General features: G+C 46.2%; 1 protein-coding gene and 1 long non-coding RNA gene across 3 annotated transcripts; one reads left to right on the plus strand and one right to left on the minus strand.

Moving 5' to 3' along the window:
* Positions 1 to 1,803: 1,803 nt before the first annotated feature.
* Positions 1,804 to 11,202, plus strand: LOC140420541 (uncharacterized). 2 transcript variants are annotated; one of them, XR_011946433.1, is made up of 3 exons: positions 1,804 to 2,101; positions 2,560 to 2,843; positions 3,647 to 4,513. It is a non-coding gene; the product is annotated as an uncharacterized lncRNA (long non-coding RNA). The 2 variants fall into 2 exon arrangements; XR_011946432.1 differs by lacking the exon at positions 3,647 to 4,513 and adding an exon at positions 10,835 to 11,202 and having other exon boundaries at positions 1,807 to 2,101.
* Positions 4,668 to 9,944, minus strand: LOC140420534 (uncharacterized). Its single transcript, XM_072504530.1, has 2 exons — positions 9,787 to 9,944; positions 4,668 to 7,314 (listed from the first exon to the last, which is right to left on the minus strand). Exon 2 carries the CDS (start codon positions 6,997 to 6,999, stop codon positions 5,515 to 5,517), a length of 1,485 nt encoding a protein of 494 aa, XP_072360631.1. The 5' UTR covers positions 7,000 to 7,314; positions 9,787 to 9,944; the 3' UTR covers positions 4,668 to 5,514.
* Positions 11,203 to 11,711: the final 509 nt, after the last annotated feature.

Consider the following 11,711-nt stretch of genomic DNA (forward strand, 5'->3'; position numbering starts at 1 on the left):
GAAATTATCCCGGGCACATTCTATAAACTCCTCCTCAAGGCTGCCTTTACCAACCTGGTTAAACCAATCGATATGCAGATTAAAATCTCCCAAGATAACCGCTGTACCATTTCTACATGCATCCGTTATTTATTTGCTTATTGCCTGCCCTACCATCCTGTTACTATTTGGTGGCCTATAGACTTCTCCTTTCAGTGACCTTTTCGCCTTACTATTCCTGATTTCCACCAAAATTGATTCAACCTTGCCCTCCATGGCACCAATATCATCCCTTACTATTGCCCGGATGCCATCCTTAAACAACAAAGCTACACCACCGCCCTTACCGTCCATTCTATCCTTTCGTATAGTCTGATACCCTTGGATATTTAACTCCCAGTCGTGACCATCTTTTAACCATGTTTCAGTAATGGCCACTAAATCATAGTCATTCACGATGATTTGCGCCATCAACTCATTTACCTTATTTCGTATACTACGAGCATTCAGGTAAAGTACACTTATGCTGTTTTTTATGTCTTTGTTATGAATCCTAACACCTTGATCAGTAACTTTTCGCAATTTATTTTTCCTCTTACCCTTTCTCCTAATTTTCCTCGTCTTTGAACCCATATCTCTACATAATAACCTGTCACGTAACCTGCTGCCTTGATCTCCATTAACCATTATACTGACATAATGTGGAGATGCCGGCGTTGGACTGGGGTGAGCACAGTACGAAGTCTTACAACACCAGGTTAAAGTCCAACAGGTTTGTTTCGATGTCACTAGCTTTCGGAGCGCTGCTCCTTCCTCAGGTGAATGAAGACCTCTTCATTCACCTGAGGAAGGAGCAGCACTCCGAAAGCTAGTGACATCGAAACAAACCTGTTGGACTTTAACCTGGTGTTGTAAGACTCCATTATACTGTCCATAGCTTTACCCTTCCCTTCCCCCCAACTTGCTAGTTTAAAGTCCTTGTGACCAACCTATTTATCCTATTCGCTAGAACACTGGTCCCAGAATGGTTCAGGTGAAGACCGTCCCAACGGTACAGGTCCCTCCTGCCCCAGTACTGATGCCAATGCCCCATGAAATGGAATCCCTCTTTCCCGCACCACTCCTTTAGCCACGTGTTAACACTCACGTTAAACTCACTGGTCTGTAATCTCCTGGATTTTCCCTACTCTTCTTGAATAATGGAACCACATTATCTGTCCTCCAGTCATCTGGCACCGCTCCTGTGACCAGAGATTTGAAAATTATTCTCAGAGCCTCTGCAATCTCCTCTCTTGCGGCCCACAGCAGCCTGGGAAACATCTCATCTGGGCCTGAGGATTTAAACAAGTCACCATGTGAAGGTGAGAATGAGAACATAAATGTAATGGGGAGAAAAGAAAGTGTTTTACTTACAGGGTTTAGAGGAGGTTTCAGTCTGTGTGAAGCGAGAGGAGCAGCAGGTTTGCTGGGCAGACAGTGAAGGAAACTCCGTGCAGCCAGTGACACAGGCCCCAAATTCTGATTGGATGGAGGATCAGCGCCAATCCAATCCTCCACAAGTTCCTATTGGCCAATGTCACTCATGGAGACAATGAGGGGGCGGACAGGGATTTGACCTCCTTACGCTGAGCTGTTGTCCAATCCGCAATATTTTGTTTCTGTGACCAGGGATGTTGCTCCCAATGGGAGACTGTGTGCTGGGAACGCCCATCTGAGTCATTGTGACGTCCCACGGAGCCCTGCCTGAATCACTGCTCCGCGGAGACGTTTCCGGGTTCCAGTGCGCAGGCCCGGCGGGAGCAGACGAGCCCCGCCCCCAGTCGTTGTTTCCCCACCCCCTGCACATCAGCAGACAAGGTTTCCAGGCAACCGGCTGACGCTTCCGGCCAGAGCGAGAAGCCGCTCGGTGTTCTCCATCTCCACCTGCGCATGTCCAAGGGAGACAGGGAACTGCGCAGCGCAGAGGAGAGCCCACCCTCTGACCTTCCTGCTCAGGTGTTCGCCAATGAGAAACTGGGAGGACCGGAAAGACTCTGGTCCTTAAGCCAATCAGAGCGCGGGTTTTGTGTGAATGACAATTGAGCTTCACACGGACTGAAACTGCCTGCTGTCTCCAACATCTGTGAGTAAAACACTTTCTTTTCTCCCCCTTTCCATTTCTTTTCTCATTCTCACCTTCAATTGGTCACTTGCAACAACTGAAGGGAAAGGAAGTGAATCCAGGGAGGGTGCAGACTCTGCAAAGCTTGGCCCAGGTCTCTCTCTCTTAAAGACATTGACATCCTTTGCTCCCTCAGCTTCACACATTTATTTGTCTGGCTAAAAGGATGGTCTCTTTCCTCACGTTCACAATTAAAGGGCTGGTTTCCCAGAGATGGCTGACCATTAAGGGAACAGCAAATTAATATCAGATCAAGAAATGTCCAGTGTTGTTATATGGTACAGATTAGATACATTATTTATGGTTGTGTAAAGTACATTGATTATTATTTCTAGTTTTGTAATCTGTAGCTACGTTATATAATTCCAGTCATCTCTTCCCTCAGAGTGTTGTTAATCTCTGGAATTATTTTCCCACAGGAACCAGTGGAGTCTGGGTTCATTGAATATATTCAAGGAAATTGGACAGAAATATTTTTTGGAATTTAAAGTGCCCAGTCTTTTTTTTTTCAATTGAGGGCCTCTCTCTCTTGGACATGTGCAGTTCCGGTCATCCGCTCGCCCGTGCGGTGGATAGAGCAGTTTCTTCAGCACGGGGGAATTGTGGGAGCTGCGGCCACCATTACTTCTCCAGAGCCCAGTCTCCAACCTCCTGGGACTGGGATGAAAAGTGAAGGGGTGGACATTGACCCCAACATGACAAGGTACATGTGGCTAGTAATTGATTTTGATTGTGACACCTCCCCCCCACCCCCCTCACCAAAACATCTTTTTTTAAATTTAAAGTACCCAAATAATGTTTTTTCCAATTAAGGGCCAATTTAGTATGGCCAATCCACTTACCCTGCACATCTTTGGGTTGTGGAAATAAGACCCACGCAGACACGGGGATTTTGTGTAAACTCCACACAGATCGAACCTGGGTCCTCGGCGCTGTGAAACTAGATAGATTTCTGATTGATGAGAGAGTTGAGGGTCACGGGGAACAGGTAGGAAAATGGACTGAAAAGTTAAGATGAGGAGTGAATTCTTCACTTGAGGATGTGGTGAAGCTTTGGAATTCTCTACTCCAGAGGACTGTGGAGCCTCAGTCATCAAATATTTTCCAGATTGAGATTGATAGGTTGAGAGATGTTGAAGTCACCAAGGGATATGGGGGATAATGTGGGGAAATGGTGCTGAGCTAAATCGGCGATTGGGCTCAATACAGGGTTGAGCCAAAGTTCAGTGGGTCAAATGGCCGACTGCAGCTCATATTTGTTATGGTCGCTGTGTCCAGGACAGGAAACCGTGAACATGAATCTGTCAATCAGCCTGAATCAGTACCTTCAGGAGAATTGGGTGAATATTAGATACAGCCGAGTGAGAATGGAGGGAGAGTGTGTGGGATGCAGATTTACGGCATGTGGGGAATGAGTGGAAAGAATGTTCCATAGGAACCAGAATTGTCTGTTCTGAGTTTCTATCCTGTACAGACAGTGATAACTTTTGTAAATTGTTTTTACAGGATATTAGAAGAGGAGTAATTACAGACAGAAATCTCAAACATCACCTCTTGATCTGACAGTCACTTGATCCCTTGGAGAACACCCACCCGAGTGAGAATGTTCCAGTGCACTGACTATGGAAAGAGCTTTAATCAGTTACACAGCCTGAAAAAACACCGCACTATTCACAGCGGCGGGGGAAGACTGTACAAATGTTCTCTGTGTGGGTAAGGCTTCAATTGTCTGACCTAGGGAGACACAAGGAGACCCAAAACATGGAGAAACAGTGGAAATGCTGGGACTGTGGGAATGGATTCAAAGCACCATCTGCACTGGAAGCTCATTGGCGCATTCACACTGGGAGGCACCATTCAGCTGCTCTGTGTGGGAAAGGATTCAGTCAGTCATTTACCCTGCAAACACACCAGAGGGTTCACACTGGGGAGAGGCCATTGAACTTTTCACAGTGTGCGAAGGGATTCACTCAATTATCCAGCCTGCAGAGGCACAAGTGGGTTCACACTGGGGAGAGGCCGTTCATCTGCTCTCAGTGTGGGAAGGGATTCTGTGAATCATCCACACTGGGGAGAAGACATTCAGCTGCTCTGAGTGTGGGAAGGGATTCAATCAATTATCTACCTTGACGTCCCACCTGCGAGTTCACACTGGGGAGAGACCGTTCACCTGCTCTCAGTGTGGGAAGGGATTCACTCAATCATCCAGCCTGAAGTCACACCAATGAGTTCACACTGAGGAGAAGTCATTCACCTGCTCTCAGTGTGGGAAGGGATTCAGTGTTTCCTCATACCTGCTGAGACACCAACAAGTTCACAATTGATTCCAGGGGTTGGATTCTGCTGTTATTGTTTCAGCTTCAATTACATCCAGGACTGCATTTTGTTCATTCTGACACTTGGTGAAGAGGGAGGGTTGGAGGGTTTCTTTCTGCTGGACTTGGCAGTCTCATGACTTTGCCTCCAGTGGGCTCCAGTAACAAGAAAAATTAAAGATTCCATTAGGTCAAAGGAAGAGGCTCATTGATAGATTACAGATTTATTGCTTTATTGGTACCTTTAAGAATTGGTGCAGTAAAATTCTTCAATTCAGTTTCTAGAATTGAATAAATTAGGAAGCCTCAGCTGAGAATTTGAAACCAATAAGGGGTTAGACCATTGATAAGAATTTCTTTAAGAATAAAGTTTCATGACTAAAGTTTGTTCTGTTTTCATGCTTTAAGAAATTCTGAACCATCTATTCATTTCCTAATATTTTTTAATGTTTTTGTTTAACTCTCTTTATTATGTTTTGATGTTTTATTTGATGTGCCTTCTTCACTTCCGCCTGGGGTGGGATGTAAACCGCCGTGATGATGGTAGAAGTGAACTCCATGGAAGGTAGTTTGGATGGCACTTCACAGTCGGGTATTCCAGGTCCGGGGAGCAGTAGTTCGCCAGGATCGCCACATCCTAGCAGCAGGAGGAGTTGATGAGAAGACAAATCTCTCCACCCATTCCAGGTTCAGTCCTGGATGTGATTAACAGCAGGAATAACAGCAGAATCTAACCATCATCACTTGTGAACCCTTTGGTGTCTCAGCATGTTGGACGACTGAGTGAATCCCTCCCCACAGTGAGAGGTGAATGGCTTCTTTCCAGTGTGAACTCACTGGTGTCTCCGCAATGTGGATGATGTTTGAAACCTCTTTGTGCAGGGAGAGCAGCTGAACGGTCTCTCCTCAGTGTGAATGCGCTGGTCTGACATCAGTACCCGAGAGCTTTTAAACCCACTCCCATAGTCAGAGCATTTAAAGGGTCTCTCATTGGTGTGAGTGACATTGTGGTTCAGCAAGTGATGACCGAGTGAATCTTTTCCCAGTCGGAGAGGTGAACTATCTCTCCCCGGTGTGGCCTCGCTCGTGTTTCATCAGGTTGGATGAGGTTCTAAAGCTCTTTGTGCAGTGAGAGCAGCTGAACGGTCTCTCCTCAGAGTGAACGCGCTGGTGGGACATCAGTCGCTGTGAGCTTTTGAAACCCCTCCAGCAGTCAGAGCATTTAAAGGGCCTGCTCTTGGTGTGAGTGACATGGTGTTTCAGCAGGCTGGATAATTGAGTGAAACCCATATCACACACAGTGCAGATGAATGGCCTCTCCCCGGTGTGAACTCGTTCGTGTCTCCGCAGGTTGCCAATGTCAGTGAATCCCTTTTCACACTGAGAGCAGGTGAAAGGCCTCTCGCCAGTGTGAACTCGTTCGTGTCTCCGAAGGATGCCAATGTCAATGAATCCCTTTTCACACTGAGAGCAGGTGAACGGTCTCTCTCCAGTGTGAACCCGTTCGTGTCTCCGCAGGCTGCCAATGTCAGTGAATCCCTTTTCACACTGAGAGCAGGTGAAAGGTCTCTCTCCAGTGTGAATGCGTTCGTGTCTCCACAGGCTGCCACTATCAGTGAATCCCTTTTCACACTGAGAGCAGGTGAAAGGCCTCTCTCCAGTGTGAATGCGTTCGTGTCTCCGCAGGCTGCCACTATCAGTGAATCCCTTTTCACACTGAGAGCAGGTGAAAGGCCTCTCTCCAGTGTGAACTCGTTCATGTCTCCGCAGGTTGCTAATGTCAGTGAATCCCTTTTCACACTGAGAGCAGGTGAAAGGCCTCTCTCCAGTGTGAACACTCTGGTGGCTCTGCAGTCTGGATAACTGAGTGAATCCCTTCCCACAGTCAGAGCAGGTGAACGGCCTCTCCCCAGTGTGAACTCGTTCGTGTCTCCGCAGGCTGCCAATGTCAGTGAATCCCTTTTCACACTGAGAGCAGGTGAAAGGTCTCTCTCCAGTGTGAATGCGTTCGTGTCTCCACAGGCTGCCACTATCAGTGAATCCCTTTTCACACTGAGAGCAGGTGAAAGGCCTCTCTCCAGTGTGAACTCGTTCATGTCTCCGCAGGTTGCTAATGTCAGTGAATCCCTTTTCACACTGAGAGCAGGTGAAAGGCCTCTCTCCAGTGTGAACACTCTGGTGGCTCTGCAGTCTGGATAACTGAGTGAATCCCTTCCCACAGTCAGAGCAGGTGAACGGCCTCTCCACAGTGTGAACTCGTTCGTGTCTCCGCAGGTTGCCAATCTGAGTGAATCTCTTTTCACACTGAGAGCAGGTGAAAGGCCTTTCTCCAGTGTGAACTCTCTGGTGGCTCTGCAGTCTGGATAACTGAGTGAATCCCTTCCCACAGTCAGAGCAGGTGAACGGCTTCTCTCCAGTGTGACTGCATTGATGCCTTTCCAGCCCATACGGGCCTTTGAATCCCTTCCCACAATCCTCACATTTCCATGGTCTCTCCATGGTCCGGGTGATCTCACCGCGTTGGACGATCAGTTGAAGCCTCATCCACACACAGAACACCTATACAGTCTCTCCCTGATGTGAACGGTGTAGTATTTTTTCAGGCTGTGTCATTGGTTAAAGCTCTTTCCACAGTCAGTGCTCTGTAATAGTCTCACACGGGTGTGTGTGTGTGTCTCAGTGCTTTTCCAGACACACTGATGTTTAAAATATCTTGAAGCAGACAGAATAGACAAACATTTCTCCTTCTAGATTCAAAGGCCGATGATCTTCAGTTCCCAAGAATTGAGTGACTCAGTCAGTTCTTGACATGATATTTAGTTTGAGATATCGGCCTGAAACTCCTCTCGTTCTAACTTCCTGCAAACAGAAATAGTAATCGTTGTCAGTGCAGGATAGAAATTCAGAACAGACAATTCTAGATAATATCGAACATTCTTTCCTCTCTCTTTCCCTGAAATGCTCTAAATTTCAATCCCACACACTCTCCCTCCATTCTCACTCTGCTGTATCTAATATTCACCCTCCCAATTCTCCTGAAGGCGCTGATTCAGGCTGATTCACAGATCCGAGCTTCCTGTCCTGGACACAGAGACCTGAAAATCTTCATGCAGGCTGCCAGACAGATATATGTCTATATTACTGGATGAAAAATGTGTGTAATAAACAGACTGTATTCACTTACTTTCCCTCACAATGTTCCTGAAGGTGCTGATCAACAAATCTAAACTCACTAAAACCTGCACAAGAGTAGAGAATCTCCATACAATTACATTTACTGATTAGAGATAGGGAAATTCTGAGGAAGAATTTTATTTAGTCATGGAGTGGTCATGACAGGGAACTCACTGCCCACAAGGGTTGTGGAAGTCCAGTTGATCAATAATTTAAAATAAAATAGGATGGTCACTTGAAGAAAATAAACTTGCAGGGGAACAGGGATATCGAGGGGGAATGGGACTGACTGGATTGCTGTACAGAGAGTCAGCATTGACTTGAGTTCCCAAATGGATTCTGTCAGTGCTGCAATGACTGTATGACTGGAAATATATAATGTAGGTACAGTACTATATTACAAAAATAGAAATAATAATACATGTATTTTATTACAGAACCAATAATATATATAATACATACCACATAACAACACTAGACATATCTCTGTCTGATAGTAAATTTTTAAAAATTAATTTACAGGATGTGGACAATGCTGGTCAGGCCAGCATTTATTGCCCATCCCCAGTTGCCCTTCCGAAGTAGTGGTGAGCTGCCTTCTTGAACTGCTGCAGTCCTTGAGGTGTTGGTACATCCCGTGCTGTTTTTTTAAAATTTGTTTTTTATAAATTTAAAGTACCCAATTCATTTTTTCCAATTGAGGGGCAATTTAGTGAGGCCAATCCACCTACCCTGCACATCTTTGGGTTGTGGGGGTGAAACCCATGCAAACACGGGGAGAGTGTGCAAACTACAGACGGACAGTGACCCAGAGCCTGGATCGAACCTGGGACCTCGGCGCCGTGAGGCAGCAGCGCTAACCACTGCTCCACCATGCTGCCCTACATCCCCTGTGTTGTTAAGGAGGGAGTTCCAAGATGTTGCCCCAGAGACAGTGAAGGAATGGCAATATATTTCCAAGTAAGGGTGGTGTGTAACTTGGAAGTGAACCTCCAGGTGGTGAGGTTCCCAGGTATCTGCTGCTCTTGTCCTTCTAGATGGTAGTGGTTGTGGATTTGGAAGGTGCTGTCTGAGGAACCTTTAGGAGTTACCGCAGTGTATCTTGGAAATGGTATACACGGCTGCTAATATTTGTCGGTGGTGGAAGGTTTGAATGTGGAAGGTTTGATGTTGGTTGTGGCGGGTTTCAGCGATGGGAATGCCACTGAATGTCAAGGGGTGGTGGTTAGATCCTCTCTTGTCGGAAATGGTCATTGCCTTGCACTTGTGTAGCACGAATGTAACTTGCCACTTATCTGCCCAAGTCTGGATATTGTCCAGGTCTTACTAAATTTGGACATGGACTGCTTCATTATCTGAGGAGTTGAGAATGGTGCTAAACATTGTGCAGTCATCCGCAAACATCACCACTTCTCATCTTATGATGGGAGATAATTAATGAAGCAGCTGAAGATGGTTGGGCCTAGGATACTGCCCTGAGGAACTCCTGCAGTGATGTCCTGGAGCTGAGATGATTGACCTCCAATCACCGCAACCATCTTCCTTTGTGCCAGGTATGACTCCAACCAGTGGAGAGTTATCCCCTGAATCCCATTGACTCCAGTTTAGCTGGGGCTCCTTGATGCTATACTCAGTCAAATGCTGCCTTCATGACAAGGGTAGTCACTCTCACCTCACTTCTGGCATTCAGCTCTTACGTCCAAGTTTGAACCAAGGCTGTAATGAGGTCAGGAGCTGAGTGACCCTGGCAGAACCCAAACTGAGCGTCCAGGAGCAGGTTATTGTAGAATAAGTGCCACTTAATAGGACATTTGATGACTCCTTCCATCACTATGCTGATGATGGAGAGTATTCCGACAGGGAAGTAATTGGCTGGGTTGGATTTGGCCTGTTTACTGGCCCCTTTAATGTCAGCCATCTCCTGGAGAAACCAGCCCTTTAATTGTGAACATTGGGAAAGAGACCATCCTTTTAGCCAGACAAATAAATGTGTCAAGCTGAGGGAGGAAAGGATGTCAATGTCTTTAAGAGTGAGAGAGAGAGACCTGGGCCAACCTTTCCAGAGTCTGTACCCTCCCTGGATTCACTTCCTTTCCATTCAGTTGCTGCAAGTTACCAATTGACGGTCAGAATGAGAAAAGAAAGTGTTTTACTCACAGATGTTGGTGACAGGAGTCTGTGTGAAGCTCCAGCTCATTCAGGGTTGGAGGAACAACAGCTTTGTTCGGCAAAAACCTCCATGTCCGGCTTCCGCATTGAGACAATGGGAGAGCTCTGATTGGTGGAGAGGCAGAATCTTTCCGGTCCTCCAGGTCTTCCCATTGGTCAACACCTGAGCGGGCAGGTCAGCGGAAGTAAGCATCCCTGCGCATGCGCCGCGTCCCCTCTCCCTGAGACATGCGCAGTACCGGGTCAGGGGAGGGGAAATCACCGACGGCCGGAACTGTCAGCCGGTTCCCTGGAAACCGTCTCGAGAATGTGTTGGGGGAAGAGGGAACAGAGGATGGGGGCGGGGGATCGCGTGTGCGCGCGCTGGCGTGTGCGCGCTCATGCAATGACGTCACCGCGGAGTGGATTGATTCCTATTGGCTGATTTAGAGGATGAGCCCCTTTGTGATGTCACACTGTTGAGGTTGATCAATGGTTTTCAGACTAAAAGTTCCTCCTCTGGGCAACATCACCCCCACAACCCAAAGATGTGCGGAGTAGGTGGATTGGTCACACTAAATTACCCCTTAATTGAAAAAAAAATAATTGGGTACTCTAAATGTATTTATTTTTTTTAAATTAAAACTTTTGAATTTGCTACCGCTTACCGTAAGACTATGTATGACCTCTCGTTCTGGAATGCCCCACAAGAGGCAGCAGCCGCTCCAAGTCTACTTTATCTTTCCATTTCTTTCCTCATTCTGAGGGGACATTGGTGACTTGCAGCAGCTGAAGAGAAAGGAAGTGAATCCAGTCTGTATGTTGCACACATTTTGAGTTCAGTAACATAGACATATTTCTGTCTGGCAGCCTGCATGGAGATTTTCAGGCCTCTCCAAAACGGGAAGCAGGGATCTGTCAGTCAGCCTGAATCAGCACCTTTAGAGAATTAGGAGGATGAATATTACATACAGCAGACTGAGAATGGAGGGAGAGTGTGTTGGATGGAAACTAGAATTGCCAGATCTCAATTTCCATTTGTAAATTCCTTTTACAGGATATTAGATGAAGATTTGCAGAAAAAAACCTAACGCCACTTCAGGATTTGGAAGAGTCACTTGGTTTATCAGGACCTGAATATCATCAGGAGAACCATCACTGCAAAATACACTTCTGGGGTTAAGGATTGCCAATCAGGCAAAGGAACAGAATGGAAGTAAACACAGGAACGAAGAATCACATTGGGCTGGTTCCAGGAGAATTGAGTGACAACTTCAGCGACAAAACCATGGAGTGTGATTTTTGATTGTCTTAAAAGTAAAAGGGCAACATTCTATTTGTAGTTTAAGGGATACGCTCCCTATAAAAATAGTGTTTAGGCATTGTTGCTTCTAGTTTGTTGCAGTAAAAGTCATAAAACCTGAAGTTTTTGTCTTATGACTCATTATTTGTTCACTGGGTTTAGAATTTATCTTTCAAAATTCCTGATCTTTTCAACCATCTTACACAGTTGGTCTTGAGTCACAAGTTTCAACTTCCCATTTAAGCCTCAGGCAACTTGCTGTCTCTCTGTTGCTCATGTCAATGACAGCCCAGTAACAGAGCTGAAGGCTGGAGATGCTGTGACCGCTTGTCGGAGCTGGAATCAGTAGAAAGAAGAACCATAGTTTCTGGTTGAACTTTGTGTTAGCTGTCCGACCATGATACAATAGCTAACCAGGTAATATGTTGTGATGAGGGTTTAGAAACAGACGCTGGGTAGACAAGTTCATTGAAGCTGTGGACTTGTCAGCGAAACTAGGCGTCCAACAGCCACAGAGACCTCTAATATTGGACACTGGGTTTAATCCTGTTCTGTATTAAACAGACATATTTGATACTGGGTGATTGTGATATAGTTAATCTGACCCTTTATTCATTCAATTCCAAAAGTG

The sequence above is a fragment of the Scyliorhinus torazame genome, chromosome 5 (assembly GCF_047496885.1).
Source record: "Scyliorhinus torazame isolate Kashiwa2021f chromosome 5, sScyTor2.1, whole genome shotgun sequence".
Lineage (NCBI taxonomy): Eukaryota > Metazoa > Chordata > Chondrichthyes > Carcharhiniformes > Scyliorhinidae > Scyliorhinus > Scyliorhinus torazame.